The sequence below is a fragment of the Delphinapterus leucas genome, chromosome 1 (assembly GCF_059928025.1).
Source record: "Delphinapterus leucas isolate spDelLeu-1000000601 "Yukka" chromosome 1, BTC_Dleu_Yukka2, whole genome shotgun sequence".
Taxonomy (NCBI): domain Eukaryota; kingdom Metazoa; phylum Chordata; class Mammalia; order Artiodactyla; family Monodontidae; genus Delphinapterus; species Delphinapterus leucas.
Genome location: NC_143129.1, coordinates 61114642 through 61134909, shown reverse-complemented (window position 1 = coordinate 61134909; position 20268 = coordinate 61114642). Strand labels below are relative to the sequence as shown.

Sequence of the window (20268 nt, the reverse complement as noted above, 5' to 3'; positions counted from 1 at the left end):
TCCAAGAGGTTTTCCTGTTCTCTGTTAATTCTTGCATCAGTGCTTTGGAGCCATTACCCAGCATCTTCTCTTTGTGTCCTATAAATATACTCAAGACATTTTACCTTAAAAAAAAAATCCTCTTTTGATCCTCCCATTTAGCTCTCTCAGGTTTCTTTGCCCTTTCAAAGCTGAACTCCTTCAAAGGATAGTAAAAAGCACAACTGTGAATTTGAATTGTGGTTTAATACCTTTCAAGTTACATGACCTTGGACAAGTTTCCTGAGCTTCAGTTTCTTCATTTATAATATAAAGTGAAAATAATATTATCATCCTTCTAGGGTTTTTATGAATATTGAATACCTTGTATTATAAGTGTAGAGTCTTATTTTGTATCTGGCACAAAAAGAGTGCAGCCAGGGGATTAAGTCCAGGCTTTTGGCAGTTCTGCTGGATTTAGATCCTCTGTCAGTGGGGCATAATGTCTGTAGAGCCTGTTCTACTGCCCTGCCCAGGCAGGGACGCAAATTCACAGGCCCCACACAATTGCCAGTTTAGGCTTCAGTCCTGACCTTCTAGGAAGTTTGTCCAGAGAACCAGAGCAGCTGCAGATCCCATCTTACAGCCCTGCTCAGTCAGAAAGCCAAGGTAGCAGCCCTGCCCAACTGTTAGGCATAGCCTCTGCCCCTGCATAACCAGGTAGCCTGAAGAGTCACCCTGGGCAGCCTCAGAGCCCAGCCTATAGTACCATCAAGCCATGAAGCCGAGCCTACAGTCCTGCCTAATTGCTAAACACAGCCTGCGGCCTCATCTAGTCAAGGAGCCTGGATAGTAACCCTACCTGACCACACAGCGAAGTCTTTAGCCCCACCCAGCTGTGTGATATAGCTGGAAGCCCTTCTTGATTAGAGAGCCCATTCTGTTATCTTGCCCAACAGTGGAACACAGCCAACAGCCTATCTGATCATGAAGCCAAGCCTGTGGTCCTGCCCAACTTCGAAGCACAGCCCGTGGCCCCACCTAAATAGAGTCCAGCCAGTGGCACCATCTGGTGGGGAGCACAACCTGATACCTCATCCAACGAGGAGCTATTGCAGAACTCAGTCCATAGCTCTTCCTAATTGTAGAGTCTACCCAATGGTGCCACCCTGCCAGGGAACATAGCCTGTGAACTTGCCTATCCAGAGGTGATTGCAGAGCCCCGCTAGTGGCCAATCTGACCATGGAGCACAGCCAGCAGCCCCACCCAATCAGCGAGTTCACCCAATGGCCCTGATTGTATGTGGATCCCAACCAGCAGGCCCACCTAACCACAGAGCCAACCCAGTGTCACCACCACTCCCTACCCCAACCTCAGAGCATGAACAGTGGCCTCTCCCAACTAAAGACTTTGAGATCAAGTCCTGCTTTTCCCCATGGATGCTACCAGCATTATTCCAAACTGAGCTAACTGGTGAAGGTCTTTCCATGCCACAGCAAACCTGTAATGTCTGTAAGAGGGAGACTGCTTACTCAAATGTGCAGATAGCAATGCAGAGGATCAAGGATCATGCAGAATCAGGTAAACATGCCATTACCAAAGGAAACCAATAAAGATCAAATAACTGACTCTAAAGAAATAGAGATCTATGAACTATTTGACAGAGAATTCAGAATAATCCTCTAAAAGAAGTTTGGTGAACTACAAGGACACACAGACAACTAAATGAAGTTAGGAAAGCAGTGATGAAAAAAACAGGTTCAACAAAACAATAGAAATGTCAAACAGATAGAAATCCTAGATCTGAAAAATACAATGACAGAACTGATGACTTCAATAGAGAGCTACAACACACTCAGCCAAACATAAGAAAGAATTAGTGAACTAGAAGGTAGGTCATTTGAAATACAAGTCAGAGGAACAAAAAGAAAAAGAGTGGAGAAAGACTTATTGGATACTATGAAATTAAACAATCTATACATTATGGGAATCCTAGAAATAAAAGAGAAAGAGAAGGGGACAGAAATCTATTTAAAGCAATAATGGATGAAAACTTCCCAAACTTAGGGGGAGAATGAACTTCCAGATTTATGAGGCCCAAAAGACCTCAGTGGTTAGAATCTGAAAAGGGCTGCACCAAGACACATTATATTTAAATTGCCAGAAATTGAAGACAAAGAATTTTGAATGCAGCAAGAGAAAAGCTACTCATCATATATAAGACTATTTACAGAGTCATAAGACTATTTAGTTTCTCAATAGAAACACTGTAGGCCAGGAAGAAGTGGGATGATATATTCAAAATAGTGAAAGAAAAAAACTGTCAACCAAGAATACTATACCTGGTAAAGCTGTCCTTTGTAAATGAAATAGAGATAAAGACTTTCCCAAACAAACAAAAGCTGAGGGAGTTCATCATCACTAGACCTGCCTTTCAAGAAATACTAAAGGGCATTCTTCAAGCTGAAATAAAAGGATGCTGATTAACATCATAAAAACATGAATGTGTAAAATTCACTGGTAATGGTAAATACACAGTTAAAGTCAGATTCTCTAATACATAATGGTAGTACATAATTCATTTACAACTCTTTTTAAAAAGTTACAAAACATGGGCTTCCCTGGTGGCGCAGTGGTTGAGAATCCGCCTGCTGATGCAGGGGACACGGGTTCATGCCCCGGTCCAGGAAGATCCCACATGCCGCGGAGCGGCTGGACCCGTGAGCCATGGCTGCTGAGCCTGCGCGTCCGGAGCCTGTGCTCCGCAATGAGAGAGGCCACAACAGTGAGAGGCCCACATACCGCAAAAAAAAAAAAAGTTACAAAACAAGTGTATTAAAAATAACCTCAACTACAGCAATTTTTATCACAATATATATAAAAAAGATGTAAATTGTAACATCAGTAACTTAAAGTGTGAGGTGGGAAGAAATAAAAGTATGAAGTTTTTGAATGCTATCAAAGTTAAGTTGTTATCAACTTAAAATAGGATGTTATAACTATAAGATGTTTTATGTAAGACTCTTGTTAACCATAAAGCAAAAACCGACAGTAGATTCACCAAAGAAAAGAGAATCAAAGCATACCATTACAAAGGATCATCAAATCACAAAGGAAGACTGTAAGAGCGGAAGCAAGGAGCAAAGGATTTACAAAAAAGAACACAATTAACAAAATGTTAATAGTGAGTCCTTATCTATCAATAATACTTTAAATGGATAAATTATTTAATCAAAAGATGTGGAATGGCTGACTGGACAAAGGAAAAAAAGAAGCAGGATCCAATGGTATACTGCCTAAAGAGTCTCACTTTAGCTTTAAGGACACACATAGACTGAGAGTGAAGGGGTAGAAAAAGATATTTCAAGTAAGTGATAACCAAAAGAAAGTAGAGGTAGCTATATGCTTATATCAGACAAAATAGACTTTAAGGTAAAAATGTTCAAAACAGAAGAAGAAAGTTGTATAATGATAAAGGAGTCAAACCATCAAGAAGATATAACAAATTGTAAAATTTGTATGCACTCACCTGTATGTTCAGAGCACCTAAATATATAAAGCAAATAGAAACATAACTAAAAGAAGAAATAAATAGCAATACAGTAATATTTGGGTACTTCAGTACCCCACTCTCAACAATGGATAGATATCCAGGCAGAGAATCAATACGGAAACAGCAGATTTTAGCAGTACTGTAGACCAAATAGACCTAACATATACACAGAACAGTCCATCCACCAGCAGCAACACATTCTTCTTAAGCACACATGGAACATTTTCTAGGATAGATCACATGTTAGGTCACAGAAAAAGTCTCAACAAATTTGAGATAGAAGTTATATAAAGTATCTTTTACAACCACAGTGTTATGAAACTAGAAGCTAATAACAGGACAAAAGCTGGAAAATTCACAAATGTGTGCAAATTAAAAACACACTCCTGAACATACAATGGATGAAAAAAGAGAAATTAAAGAATATATATCTTGGGCTCCCCTGGTGGCGCAGTGGTTGAGAGTCCGCCTGCCGATGCAGGGGACATGGGTTCGTGCCCCGGTCCAGGAAGATCCCACATGCCACAGAGCAGCTGGGCCCGTGAGCCATGGCCGCTGAGCCTGCGCGACCAGAGCTTGTGCTCCGCAATGGGAGAGGCCACAACAGTGAGAGGCCCACATATCGCAGAAAAAAAGAAAAATCTTGAGACAAGTGAAAATAGAAACACAACATATCAAAACTTATAGGAGGCAGCAAAAGGAGTTCTAAGAGGGAATCTTATAGTGACAAATGCATACATCAGGAAAAGAGAAATATCTCAAATGAACAATCTAACTTTACACCTCAAGGAACTGGAAAAAGTAGTACAGACTAAGACCAAAGTTAGTAGAAGGAAGGAAATAATAAAGACTATAAGACAAATAAAGTAGAGAATAGAAAAACAATGGGAAAGATTGACAAAACTAAGAGTTGATTCTTTGAAAAGATAAGCAAAATTATATACTTTTAGCTAGATTAACTAAAAAAAAAAGAGGGTGCAAATAAATAAAATTATTTAAAAAGAGGAGACATTACAGCTGATACCTCAGAAATACAAAGGATCGTAAGAGACTACTGTGAAAAATTATACACCGACAAATTGGATAACCTAGAAAAAATGAATAAATTTCTAGAAACACACAAGACTCAAGAAATAGAAAATCTGAATAGACCGGTAACAAGTAAGGAGATTAAATCAAGAATCAAAACTCCCCCAACAAATAAAAGCCTGGGACAAGATGGTTTCACTGGTGCATACTACCAAACATTAAAACCAAACATTTTAAGAAGCATTAGTACCAATCTTTCTCAAACTCTTCCAGAAAAATTGAAAAGGAGGGAAAACTCCCAAACTCATTTTACAAGGCAAGCTTTACCCTGATACCAAAACCAGAGAAGGATACTACAAGAAAAGAAAACTGTAAGCCAACATCCCTGATGACATTCAAAAGTTCTCAACAGAAATACTGGCAAACTAAATTGAACAACACATTAAAAGGATCATATTCCATGATCAAATGGGATTCATCCCTGGGATGCAAGGATGGTTCAACATATGCAAGTCATAAAAGTTATGTATCACATTAATAAAATCACATATAATCATCTCAATAGATGCAGAAAAGCATTTGACAAAATTCAACATCCATGCGTGAGAAAAGCTGTCAACATACTGGGTATAGATGACACGTACCTCAACATAATAAAGGCCATATATGACAAGCCAGCAGCTAACATACTCAATGGTGAAAGGTTGAAAACTTTTTTTCTGGACATACAGATGGCCATCAGGTACATGAAAAAGTGCTCAATATCACCAATCATTAGTGAAGTGCAAATTAAAACCACAACAAAATATCACCTTACACCTGTTAGAATAGCTATCATCAAAAAGACAAGAATTAACAAGTGTTGGGAGGATATGGAGAATAGGGATCCCTTGTGCACTGTTGGTGGGAATGTGAATTGGTGCAGCTACTGTGGAAAACAGTATGGAGGTTCCTCAAAGAGTCAAAAATAGAACTACCATTTGATCCAGCAATTCCACTTCTGAGTATTTATTCAAAGGAAACAAAGACACTAACTCAAAGAGATGTCTTCACCCCACATTCATTGCAGCATTAGTTGCAATAGTGACACATGGAAACAATCTAAGTGTCTATTGAGTGATGGATGGATAAAGAAAATGTGGTATATACATATTGGGGAATACTATTTAGCCATAAAAAGGAAATTCTGTTATTTGTGACAACGTGGATGAACCTTGAGGGCTTTATGCTAAGTGAAGTAAGTCAGTCAGAGAAAGACATGTATGATCTCACTTATATGTGGAAACTGAAAACGTTTGTTGATGGTTGGGACTTCCCTGGTGGTCCAGTGGTTGACTGCATGCTTCCACTGCAGGGGACATGGGTTCACTCCCTGGTAGGGGAACTAAGATCCCACAGGCCCTGTGGCGTGGCCACAAGATTTAAAAAAACAAAAAAAGACAAAGAGGAGGTTGATGGTCGCCAGGTGTGGGAGATGTGGAAAATGGGTGAGTGTGGTGAAAGAGTACAAACTTCCAGTTATTAGATTAATAAGTTCAGGGGATGTAATGTACAGCATAGTAACTGTAGTTGACAATACTGTATTGTATATTTGAAAATTGCTTACCACAAAAAAGACAAAAATTCTCACCATAAAAAACAAAAATCGTAACTATGTGAGATGATATATGTATATATACATAAATAAAATCATCACTTTGTACACCTTAAACTTACACAATGTTGTATGTCAATTATATCTCAATAAAGCTGGGAAAAATTAAATGATATAAACTTACAATTACATATATTAAAAACAGAAAGTGGTAAATACTAATTATTTTGCCACATTTAACTGTTATCTATACTTTTTAGTCTGTTTATGTCTGTTTTATCTGATGGAAGTAGCATATAATGATGTGTTGTTGAGCATTGCTTCTCAACTCCAGTTTATTTATTTTCTATATTTGATGAGTTATGGTAATGGCCAACTACTGCTAACGTTACAGCTAGGTCCCTATTACCCAACTTCTTATTATAATTAGTATTATATTTATTTGCATTAACAAAGCTATAATTTATTGTTGTAAGTTTTTCTGCCATCATTGAAGTCATTAGTAGCCACTAGTGATTATTGTTTATAATTTCCAAAGTATGTTTTTATCATATATCTTATGTTTTACAATATCATCAATCTAGGCTCAGCCTTCACTCCCTGTTATTGACACTTCACTGAGGTGTATTTCAAAAACATGCATTGTCTTATACTTCAAAGCAAAACACCATTATAAGTCTATGTGTGAACTTCCTTTTTTCTCTGCAGTGTAAATGTCAATCGGTATTTGTTGTCTAGCTATATTTTATACATGTTTAGATATTCTCATTTTTAAAATCTTTGACATTTTTGCTAATTTTGTGTGCTCACCCTGCTTGCTGCTAGTAATAATGAATACATTAATTGAAGAAAGAGAAATACCAAGGGAAGCTTAATTAGACATGCTAAATAGATCTCATTTCATCTTTAAACCAGAAAGAGAAGGTTGAATTTCCACTTTCCAAAGGATTATAACTGTTTCCCATTACTTTCTCACTCATTTTGTTAGCAACCATTTTTCTGTTTTCACAGGGATTCATTTTTAGTCACTTTCATGTTGAGGTAGTATCTGAGATCCCATAAGAGCTTATTATGTCTGACCTTAGTCTTCACAGATAGCCAGTATTGATTCTACTCAGCTGGACTGGTATTTTGTAGGTTTAGTCTACTGTTTTCATGTAACACGTGAACTAACTAAAAATCAAAACCTTGGCTATATTGCTGAAGCTAGACCTGAAGGATACTAACTCCAAGGCTGCCGCCCACCCAAAATATAGATATACTTTTAAAAATAGGCTGGGATTGTCAGTTTTATTTTTAGGGATCAAGTTCAAACTTTCAAATGCTTTTGTTTTTAAAGAACATTTATTAAATATATTGTTTGTATATGTGTGAGAGACAGACAGTTGAATGGGGAAGGTGGTGGAGGGAGAGGGGAAGGGGACCAAGAGATAGAGACAGAGATGGGTGCCGGGAGAGAGGGAGAATGAGTGTGACTGAATGAATATGAATAAATTTAAGCTCCATATCTAAAAGCAAAGCAGAAATTTATGTCTATTTGTCATTTTCTTAAATAGTTTATCCTGATAAAGCTCATATCTGGCCATCCCTCTATTTGCACTGTAACTGTAGCGACATCTAACACCTCTTCCACACTCCCATCCTCCCCTACTCCACGACTTCTGTGTCTGTATCAGACTCAAGTAGAGTTGCCTATTTCCTTGTCCTTTGGGAAGGCACTCTACTTTCACCTCTGTATCCAGGGCCTAGAACAAACAGTACATTGCATCTTATATGTTCAGTGACTGCATGTATGAATGCTGAAGGGTGTTTAAACTTTTGTTTTAATGGTCTCACCACATTCAAGGAAATAAAGGTTAATCCCTTTTATACCTTGTATATTCAACTAGTCATCACTTACTTAGGAAGAGGGAAAAGTTGAGTGAACTAGTTTCTCTAGGGCTGGTTACAGTTATCTTACGGGCAGCATTTTTGTATAGCCATTTTAGTAGAAATCAGGGAGAAGACAAAGAGGCTTATAACTTGGTAGTAAGAGAAGTATTGTAGACTGTTCATGTGCACATTAGTGTCACTTGAAGCTTCAATGACAGAATTGCTAAAGGGGTAAAAAATACAGTGTGCTTACGTTCTAAATAACTGCATAAAAACTGAAAAATGTCTGCTGACTTGAACAGCTGGGGTCAAAGCCAAGGCCCCCAACTCATAGGTAAAAAAGAAATAAGCAAATATTTAGAGAAGCAAAATGACAACAGCTAACTGTACTTATTTAACTTTAGGAGATTTTATTTAACTAATTTACATATTTCATGGTTTATAGTAGAAAACAGAAGTGGTCAGTTTGTATAGGAACTTAAATAAACAGTTACATTTCTAAGCGGGTAAACAGAACTCTACTTGATTCAATTATTCAGGCAGGAAGTTGGTCTAACAAATGTGTCAAATACCGAAATCAGCCAAGGTCAGACTTTCAAAGAAGTGACATTTAAAGTAAATGTTTACATAATAGTTACATCCTAGGACCTTGAGTAAGGACAACCTTTTCTGTTTGCTTGGTACAAATTCTAAAATATTGAATATGTCCCTCTCTAAATTCTTTCAGCTTATTGATACCATAATTTAGAGATTGGTTCTTTTGATTTCAGATTTTATTCTCTGTTCAGATAAAAATATCTGGGAAGGTATATCAGATTTTATTTGTCATTTAAATCTTAATGAGAGAAGCTCATAAGCTTCTGAAACAGCTGAAGACCTTTTTATAGACAGAAAAATAGCAACATCAAGATTCTGGGAGGACAGTATCATACTATTTATCAAAATTAAAAATGCATTTTATCCTTTGACTCAGCAATCCCTCTTTTGGGAATTATTGAGGGAGAAAAGCAAGGTGCATAGCAATGTATTTAGAATGCTATCTTTTATATAGGAAAGGGAAAAAATAAAATAAGAAATGTAATTCTTTTATTTGCATAAAGAAACACTGGCAGGATATATGAGAAATTATTGAGTAGTTAATGAGATTATGCAAAAGAGGTTGGGGGGACAGATACAGGGATTAGTGGATATAGGGATAGAGAGGAGTGAGACTTTTTTTAACCTTTATATACTTCTAAATTGTTTTGAATTTTTACATCATCTGACTGTATTACCTATTTTTAAGATGGCTTAAGAGTGAATGACAAGGTGATTAAAGTTAGCAAAAGAGGGAAATTCATCTCAACTAGGGAAGCTTGAAACTTGGAACACAGATTTTACCTGTGTCACTGCAGAAAGCTGGCTCTGGAGAATTTCATTCACTAGTGACCTTCAACCACTAATACAGGGGACTTATAATAACATGAAGGAATGTTTCTGACATTCTGGTCAAATGCCACTCAGTCATGTTCTGTATGTATATGTTTTCCTGTAGATGCCAGAGGAACAAGCATTCTGTGTTTTGGTGAAAATCATGTATGACTATGGTTTACGAGACCTCTACAAAAACAACTTTGAAGATCTTCACTGCAAGTTCTATCAGTTGGAGAGACTAATGCAGGTAAATAAACATTAGGAAGTTTTATCACTCAGGGATTTGTTGACTTACAGGGAAAGTCCAATAAAATTGAAAAATAATGGTTTATGAAAATCTAATGGAAAGTTACAGAAAAGGTAAATGGATTTGGTTTCTGACCAATATCTACGGTGGTCTTAATATCATAAAATATTTATTTAACTACTTGACCATTTATAAAAATAGTCTTCCATTTAAAATATTCAACTTAATACACTTTGAAGTGCGAATATGGTGAATTAAGTCAGTAAAGAGATTTCCCAGTATTATTTGTAAATAAATGAAGATATTTACATAATAAAAGCTGAAATACTTAAGATTTTTCTCAATATTAATTAGCACCAGTACCATATTTAGGTCCACATGTAGAGAACACTTTAAAGAGACAGAAAGATATTGATGAAATTAAAAACCACCTAAAGTATTGTAGTGTAGGGACATACTTTAAATTTTTTCCTCTGTAATTTCCAGATCTCAAACAATGTTGTTAACTATTTCATAATGTATATGTGTAAATTATATGTATGAGAAATAGGTATTCTTTTATATATCTGTCATAAAAAAGATTGTGAGCAAGGACAAAATTATTGTCTAGTGCTGTTAAAGGAATTACTGAGTAGCTTTGAAATTCCACCTAAGGTTGTAAATCTTAAATTTGTAATGGGTCTATGCAACATGTTTATATGGCTTTCTCTATAAGAGGTATTGGGAATCCAAGAGAAATGTGAAGAAAATACATGATTGAATTGATTCCATATTGGGGAAAAGTAAAGTGGTTGGGGAGGAAGGTTACTGGGATGTGGCAGTAGAGGATACTGGTAGGAGCTTATTGACATGACTTGTCAGGAGATCAGTAGGTGTCTAAGGGGGAAGTGAAGCCAATAGGAGACAAAGACTAGAACAGGGAAGTGGAAGGCAGAGAGTTTGCAGTGAGGTTAAGGACAGCTGTATTAGGAGAAGGGAATACAGGAGGGTAGAAGACCTGAAATGTGAAGAAGAAATAAAGGGGGAGGAGGATGTCAAAAGAACTGTAAGCACAATGACAAATGGGCATTGAGGGGGGAAAAGACTGTGTACAAGAATCTGGTAACTATGGACAGTACAAGCAATGGGCTCTTGTTTAGAGATTTAATTCCTCCAAGTAAATATTTGGGATTCTTCACATTTTTTGTCTTTCATTTACCTTTCATTTTTAAAAGTTCATATTTTTTCAAAGGTCAGTATTCTTAAGAGCTTTGAGAGTCAAATAAAAGTACCTGATAAATGAATAGCATGTTCATGGTACTATGAAGAAACCCAAATGCATTTTCTGTTAGCACTTTTGTCTGTTAACTGAATGACCACTTCAATACCCCATTAAAAGTACCTGATGGGTACATTGGGGTGTTTTTCAAAGAGCATCTTGTACAAAAATTTTATTTCTGTGGTCTGTTTATGAAAACAAAACTAAAGTGGGCTTTTATACATCTTTGCCTTTGTCTTTCAGTTATGGGAATAGCTATGCTAATGCTTTATACTTTGCCTCTCATGCTTTTGAAAAGCATTTACTTGTATAAGTCGGGGAAAAAGAGGGTTTTTCCTCTTTTTCCCAGTATTTTTCCCAGGAGACATCCAATTTCATACATTATATACTTGTACAATTTCTGTACTTTGTAATTTTTAATATGTTGAAGATAGACTGTTAAAAGTACGGTTATGTTTTGGGCTTCAGTACCATAATGTACTGAAGTAATATCATAGAAGCCAGATGATGTTTATATTAAATGGTCTTCAAAGAAAAGATACATTTCTTTTTTGGCTAGTTAGGAGTTCAACCCTGAATGGAGTGCTGTGACTTGACCGTGGAGTCCTGATACTCACTAGACCACAGGTGTTCTGTCAGAGCAAGCATTTCCCAAGAAACAGGAACAGTCAAGTGAGCAAGAGTTGATCTTTGTTATTTGTTCATAACACGTCTTTCTTGTTCTCTGTCATATGCCCAGTTCTCATCTCCTATCATCACTTCTATGTAGTTATATAAAAGTCAACAAATGCTGTAGTAAATTGAGAGTGATCATAGCAAGCTTGTCATAAATCGCAGTTGTGGCAGGAAATGAGGCGTCTTCAGTGTTCCTCCCCCCACAATTTTCCACTTTGACTTTCAGGAGCAGTTACCGGACCTGCACGGCCATTTTTCTGATCTGAACCTGGAAGCTCATATGTATGCATCCCAGTGGTTTCTCACTCTTTTTACTGCCAAGTTCCCACTCTGCATGGTCTTCCACATCATTGACTTACTGCTTTGTGAGGTAGAGTGACTCCCATCTCTCCTATTTAAGTCAAAATAGAAAATAGTTTCTACTTAACATGATTAACAATTTTCTTCATTTTCTTTTTACCTTAAAAAAGAACATTAAGCCATAAATACTGACCAAAAAGTTCTATTTGAATTTTTAGTAAAGACTACTTTAATTGTAATTTTATTATTTGTGAGAAATGAAAATGTTAGGAATATATAATTTCTACAAATTAAAATGAGGTAATTAAATTTGTATCATTAAATTCACAATAAGCCTATATCTGTATAATTATGCATTACTAATACCAAGGACCTTTAAAGTTAAATAAGTGAAATTAGAATCAGGTGTGTTTTTAATGGTAATGTAATTATACTCCAAGAGTGAATATAAATGAAAAATTTATGGTAATTAAGTTCTCAATTCATATCTCTTCCTGTGTGTTGTTTGAGACTCCTACCAGACAATTGAGAAGTGATAAACTAAAGCTTCTATATCATATAATTATATGTTTAGACAGTAGAATATTTCAAAAATTAGTTTGCAGAATTCCTTAGGTATCTATATTTGTTTCCTTTATTGTTTTTAGTTCCTTAGATGGCTGTATTTATTTACTTTACTCTTTTAAAGATGTAAGTAATATTACACACACATACATCATTTACTGCCCATCAAAATGTTTGTCTTCGCGGTGATGAAAACGTTGCTGGATAAGAAAAACTTTTTTATTAGGAATATAAATGTATATAAAAATATAACTGTCTTAATGTAAAAAGCTGGAGTAATCAAAAGTATAAACTTAATATAATCTAGACAGTTTTATATTACAATATTTTTTAACACAAAGTTTCTTCTTCCTTAGAAGAAAAGTCTAACTATTTTAATCACCCCAGGAACTAGAAATTTCATTATAAAAATAAGGTTAAAAAAGATAAAAACGTATAAGCTATATAAAGCATAACTGTTACTTTTCAGCCTACTTACTGCAGTAACCATCTGATATGCAAGCACAGCTGGGTTTTGCTCTTCAAAGGTTCTAGCTGGCAGAAGCACAACATATGAAGGGTGCAGAGCATTTTGTAAACATGTAAGATTTTAAAACATTTGTAATATATTTTGATAAAGAAGAGTTGAGTGACTCGCTGAGAGACACAGAATATGTTCCCGAATTCTGAATATTGTAACAGCCAGAGTACCTGACTGATGACACATTAATTCTATTTGTCTTACTTACAAATTAGTTCCTAAAATGCCTATTTAAATTAAACCTAAAGGAAGAATGCAAAATTAGGAGCTAAAACCTTATTCAAAGTCAAAATGGTGTGATCACAGCATGCACAAAGCAAACTGGACATTTGTACTAAAAACTCTGCTTTGCCTGATTATCCAAATGGGTGTGGTGAACAGTTCTGACTCCTCTAATTTAGTTTAATATTCTTTGAAAGTAAAACCAAATTCATTGAGTTCTGTAATCTTAAAACAAGGTGATACTAAAAGTTAGTTTTGATAAATATTTATAGGTCTTACTTATTGCACACTGATCTGAGTTCAGTATTTCATGGTATTTATAAAAATAGGAAAAGTGGGGGCATGACATTTTAACAGTTTTATCTTTATATATAGTAAGAGATTGCAAATGCTTATTATCATTGCTTCATGTTTTTTGCTGATATTATCTAACTTCAGAGTAGATTGGTTCGGTGGTGTTCATTATAGAAAAGAGAATGAAATGAATATGCTTAATCATACCAGTTAAATTGGATTTCTTGGTCACTTTTGGTAAAGTAGTAACACTGGAATAGTGACTTTGTAAAATTGTCTCTACCTGAATGGTGCCATACCTGACACTGGAGCACTGTCCACGGGTCTTCTGGAACCCAGATTCATAATTCCTCAGGAAATTTCATCTTGAAGATATTTGAATTTCTAATATCAGTTGCTAAAAAAAATTAGCAACATTTATGGTAAGGAAAAGAAAAGTAAATTTATAAGCCTTCTCATCAGTTGTCAGCTGCGATTCATAATCACAGTGTTTGAAAGCTCTTAATGCTCATTAAAATTAATAAGAGCATCATACATGTTACTTTTTATTCCCTTAAACCTGTACTCTGCAGCTTTTTAAGGAAGTTGCATAGCTTTCCAAAACAGAGTAAGTTGTAATCACAGCATCATGGTAACCAAGGAAATAAATGATAACATCCCTTAACAAAGTAAATAGCCTTTCAAAATAAAGTTTATTGGGAACAGTATTGTAGTGTGCTTCAGGATATTTGTTCTTTCCACTAAGTCATCTTTGTCAGAGGATTAATTTGCAAAGGAAACTTTTAGATAAACTTTTATTTCCTGCTTGTCTGTGTTTTCTCTTTGCCCCTTTCCTCCTTGTAGTTAATAAAATATTTATATCAAGGCTATTCTTTCATGTGTGATAAAATATTCCAAAAGAAGAAATGGAAACATAGTCTTAAATAGAATCATCCATAGGTATTTGTTTTCGTCATATTCTCTCTTTTTAAAGAAAACAATTTAAATCTTGATGGTTATGAATTAATATTGAGTTACAAATGGAAGGCTTGGAAATTCTTAGATGGAAAAAGTGTTGATTTTTCAAAGTTCATTATTCTGACAAAAAAAATGTATTGGTCTGCAGGATATTTTGCGCAAAGATCCTATTGCAAAATGAGAAAGTCATTGAGCTTGAAATTTTACTCTTAGAAAGTATATCCTCATTTCATGTTTTCCTAAGTTAAATGTTTTTAAGGATTTCTTCATTCATTCTGAGGTTAAGAATATGAAGTTAATGAAGTAGCAGAAAAGGGAAGAATTTTAGTAGACTCTGACAATGCAGTTGGAATCAAAAACTAGTTATCGGTAGTTTTATTTAAAATATTTACTTAAAGCTAAATATGCGGTGACTAGGGTTAATTCTTTTGTTTGGTGAAGATGGATTGCAACAGGATTTGAAACTAGAGTTGAAAATATATTTTCTTATATTGAGATGAATGGAACTCTGTAAATTGACATTTAGCCCAAAATTGAAATGAAAAAAAATTCTTTTTAAAGAACAAAGCCTCCTATGTTTATTATCTGTCTCTGTTTATATGGAGGGATAAGAAGAAGGCTAAAAGTATTAATTACAGTGTAAATGCTATGCTGTTAATCCCCCAAGAATAAAACATTGGTTTTTAAAGAACCTTTTATTTAAATATAACAGAATAAAAGAAAATGTGCAAAAATTAGTGTAAAACATGCTGATTTTTAACAAACCGAACATACTAATGTAGCAAGTACCCAGATAAAAGAAAAAGAACATTACCTGCATTTCATAAGCCCTCCTCCCCTCAGTCACTACTCCTCTGAAGAGTGATCACTATCCTGACTTTTAACACCTAGATTAGTGTTAATTGGTTTTGAACTTTATATAAATGGCATCATACAATATGAACTGTTTTTCATCTAGCTTCTTCATTCATCATTATGTTTGTGAGACTCATCCATATAGTGCATCTAGGCATGGTTTATTTCAATTTTGTGAATATGCTACAATTTATTTGTTCTTCCATTCTATTGTCGACGGGCGTTTGGGTCGTTTCCCGATTAGGGCTATTATGAATAGTGTTGCTATGAACATTCTTGAACTTGTCTTTTGGTAAACATGTGTACGCATTTCTTTTTTTTTTAATTTTTTTTATTTTTTATTTTTGCGGTATGCTGGCCTCTCACTGTTGTGGCCTCTCCCGTTGTGGAGCACAGGCTCCGGACGCGCAGGCTCAGCGGCCATGGCTCACAGGCCCAGCCGTTCCGCGGCATGTGGGATCCTCCCGGACCCGGGGCACGACCCCGCGCCCCCTGCATCGGCAGGCGGACTCTCAACCACTGCGCCACGAGGGAAGCCCGTGTACCCATTTCAGTGGGTACACGTCTAGGAGTGAAATTTCTGGGTTAGGGCATATGTAAGCTAGGGTTTTGTAGATGCTACCAAACAGCTTTGCAAAGGATTTTGAGCATCGCCTTTTGTGTTGTTTTTATTCAGTAAAAGTCTTCCTTGTGATCAGGGGCAGATTTTTTGTTTTCTATTTTTTTTTTTTTGGTAGATGGCAGGTCCTAGATCAGATTAGTGTTCAATGAACATGGAGCAAAATGAATCTCATTTGGTGATTGAAGTCATTCACTTAATCTCTGAAGTTGCGTACAGATGGGAACTAAGAGCTGGATCTAAGACCCAAATCACTTTTGTGCTTATATGAGGTCAGTTACCCTGATGTGGAAAATTCAGCAATGTATTCAGTTATAGAAGAAGCAACATAGAGACAGCTTAACATTGGCGTTGAGGTATTTGGCTTTTTAGTTAACCCTTCCTGTATCACTTTCTTCACATTACTTTACCAATATATGTCTTGGTTTTCTTCTCTGTAAAATGAAGCTGACAATACCTAGCTCCTGGGTTTATTTTAAGGATTAAATGCAATTATAGATATAAAGTGTCTAGCACTCTGTCTGCTACGTAATAAATATTTACTTAATAATATTACCTTCCATTCTGCTCCATCCACCTGTATAGTCCTTTTAGTTGCTTCTCAATTTATTCAACTAACAACCAGCTTTAGGGACTCTTAAGAGAGGGTTAACTAGCTGTTGGTTCGTTATTACCTTTCTAACCACCTTTGTTTTCCCCCCAGTTGAGGCGCCTCTTTGCTAAAACCAAAAATTTAGCCATTGACCTTAATAGAAGTTTTATTCTATTTCTTATTGACTATAGTGATTTCAAGTAGTCCTCCAAAAGTGTTTTTTCTTCCACCTTCTTTCAAAAGACATGAGGAAAACAGTGTTTCTTTTAGTCTTGACAAGATAACTGACAGCTGTTTAAAGTTGACTCTTCCCAGATAGTTCAGGTTTTAGAGTATCAAATACATTCAGCTTTATATAGTAACTTGGTATTTCATGAAATTTAAGGAAATCATTGACCCTTCAAATTGGAGTATATTTCCTGCCTCTCCTTTCTTCTTAGGGTGATGAGAAAAGAAATGACAGTACGGGATATCTGATTGAATATCACCAAGTATAATCCCCCTTTCAAAGCAGTTTTCTAAAGCTGTTATCTGAAGAATAGATTCATTGTATAATATCTTTACTCTTTGCCCCCATTTTCCTCCCTCAAATAGTGATACACTGAATTTTTAATTGAGATATAGTTGACATATAACATTGTGTAAGCTTATATCACAGTGTATCACAACATGTTAGTTTGATACATTTATGTATTGCACTATGATTACTACAGTAGCATTAACACCTTTATCAAGTAATACATTGAATTTAAAGCACATCACAATGGGCTGATATAAGGAAGATTAAGAACATAAACATAAAATTTTCTGAAAACTTTAAGAATAGTAATTGGTCACAAGAGAGGAAAAAAATGCTTTGACTAACCAATAAATACTGTAGAGGCTATTTTAATGTTTTACTTATCAGTAGAAATCCTCAGGACTAGAAAAAACTCTAAAATCTCGTTTCTGGCTGCTAATATCTTTCCTACCTACTAGGGTCTTTATGGTTCTCACATCAGTTGTCTTAACAGCTCTTTCTTGTGTTTTTGTTAATTTTGACATTACAGAAAGAGGCAGAAACCTCAAGTTAAAAAATGGCAGAACGACTATCTGTGCTTCCTGTGACTTTGAGAGGAATATTCATTTATTCAACAAATGTTTATTGAACTCCTACTAATGCTTGGCACCATTCAAGTTCAGGCATACAACAGTAAATAAAAAACAGATAAAACTCTTGCCCTCATTAAGTTTTTATCCTTGTGGAAAAGGCAGACAATAAACAAATGACTAAGTAGAATATACAGTGTATCAGAGGTGTTAAATGCTATGGAGAAAGATAAAGGAAAGAAGAGAAATATGGCAGATCTTAACAGGGTCTTTTGACCATGGTAGAGAATTTAGGTTTTACTGGACTGAGATGGGAAACCACTGGAGAGGTTGAGTATAGGAATGACATGCTCTGATATATGTTTTATCCTGAACTCAGGTTACATTGTTGAAAAAAGATGTGGGGAGAATTTGAAGGGAGAAGTGGGAGACCAGTTAGAGACAATTGAGGTAATCTGTGGTGTTTGGACCAAGCAGTGGCAGTGGAGGTAGTGAAAAGTGGTTGAACTCTGGACAGATTTCAAAGGTAGAGAAAACAGGATTTGCTAATGGAGAATCTGGGGTAAGTTTTATTGATTACATGTTTTCATTTAAGGTAGTAGTGAGAGGGAAGGATGGCTGGTTGTGTAGCTTCCATGCTTCAGGGAGCATCTTGGAGACAGATGATGCTGTGGAGTGAATGGGGAATGTTACTGTTACATGCTTTGTTCTGGAAGTGCTTGGATTACAAATTCTCTGCAGTGTTTTTCCAGAAGCAGGTTTTGGTGCCCCTGGGAACATTTAAGGTCAATTTTTAAATAAGAAATATAGAGGGTGGAATAATTATGAACGATGATCAATAGGGGAATAAGCATGCTAAACCTAGTACTTTAAAATACAGCTGCATATTTACTGCTAAAAATAGAAGTGGTATTTTGCTTCAATAAAATCAGACTCACATTACTGTGAAGACTCACAAAGACTTTATATACCTTGAACCTGTTCAGTAACCCATAGTATTTAGTTGTTGAGTGTTTAGTTCTCATAATCAGAGCAAAGATCACTGACTTAAAGTTGTGGAGTGACAGATTTTTTTCCAATAAAAATCTTTCAGTTCATCATAAATTGGAATAACTAAAGTTACTTTATAGTATTTTTGGTGGCAGAAACACTCATAACAGTTAAACTGTATATACATGGATTGAATAAAATAACTAAACATAGTCTGTTATTTTTATGATTAAATATACCCACAGACATAGAAAACAAACTTATGGTTACCAAAGGGGAAAGGTGGCAGGGGGAGGGATAAATTAGGATTTTGTGATTAACATGCACATACTACTATATATAAGATAGATAAGCAACAAGGACCTACTGTATAGCACAGGGAAGTCTACTCACTATCCTGTATTAACCTATATAGGAAAAGAAGCTGAAAAAGAGTAGATATATGTTTATGCATAACTGAATCACTTTGCTGTACACTTAAAACTAACACAACATTGTGAATCAACTATACTCCAATATAAAATAAAAATTTTGTAAAGAATAATAGAAAAATTAAACATACCAAAAAATCATAAAGACATACAGTAAACTCCTGTGTCTACCTGTCTGGTTAAGAAATAAAACAATACCAACAACGTTAGCTTTGTATATTATTATCTCTTCCTGATCACACCTCCCGCCTTTTGCCTTCCTCAGAGGAACCATTCAGTGTTTATCATTCCCATGTATGTCTATATGTATGCTATGTATCTCTGAGCAATTTCCAATTGAACATATTTGGAAAATATTATTGTACTCACTGGTTTATCAAGTCTACTTCCAAAATATTTTTTGAAAGCAAAATGTGTCTTCTCCTCAGTATCATGTCCTATTCAGTAACCTCCTAACTCATCTTACCGCTTGACCTTCTTTTATCCCATTATTCTCCACAGCATCCAGAGAAATTTTCATAAAACCCAGATCAGGTCATGTAACTCCTCTGCTGAAAATGCTTCAGTGATTTCCCACTAAATAAAACTTGAATTGTTTCACTTGGTCTGTAATCTTACTCTTGCTTCCTCCACAGTGGTGTCCCTGGGTCAGTCTTCCCCTTACTCACTGTACATCCAACCCTGGCCTTTTAGTTTCTGAAACACTTAAGATCTTTTCAGGTTGAAAATGTTTGTGTAGCCTTTCCCTTCTGCCTACAGTGTGTTCTTCATTCTACCTGGCTTACTCCTTCAGGTCTAACTTTAAATGTTTCTTCCTCTAAGAAGTTTTCCCTGATCACCCATTCTTAAGTAGTGCATCCTTTTACCTTCTCTGATAGCACCCTGTAGTTGGTGGTTATTTATTTATTTACTGTGTATTACTTTTCAAATACCTATTTCTTGTACTAGATTATACATTTCTGAAAAGAGAAGCCATGTCTGTTTCATGTCCTACTGTATACCTAGTCAACTTGTAGACACACAGGAAATACCTGTTGAAGGAAAGTAGGAATGAAGAATTAATGGACAAAATGATTTTTATTGTCCTCATGTAGATGTTTTTATGAAATCCTATGGGCTGAAAAATAACTGTGCCCTTGATTCTTAAGAGAAAAAAAATAAGTTAATATATTTAGGAATTCCTTCTCTTTTAGTTAAGAAATTTTAAGAAACAGAAATCCAGACGTAGTAGCTCA

The 20268-nt window shown here is 35.5% G+C and overlaps 1 protein-coding gene across 3 annotated transcripts in view; it reads left to right on the top strand.

The window, feature by feature from the left end:
• RABGAP1L (RAB GTPase activating protein 1 like) overlaps window positions 1-20268 on the top strand; it is a 684589-nt gene that overhangs the window by 438661 nt on the left and 225660 nt on the right. For all 3 annotated transcript variants that reach the window (XM_089921687.1, XM_089921608.1, XM_089921651.1), the window contains 2 exons: window positions 9542-9667; window positions 11827-11970. In XM_089921687.1, coding sequence (XP_089777813.1) covers window positions 9542-9667; window positions 11827-11970 — 270 coding nt within the window. The remainder of the gene's footprint in view (window positions 1-9541; window positions 9668-11826; window positions 11971-20268) is intronic.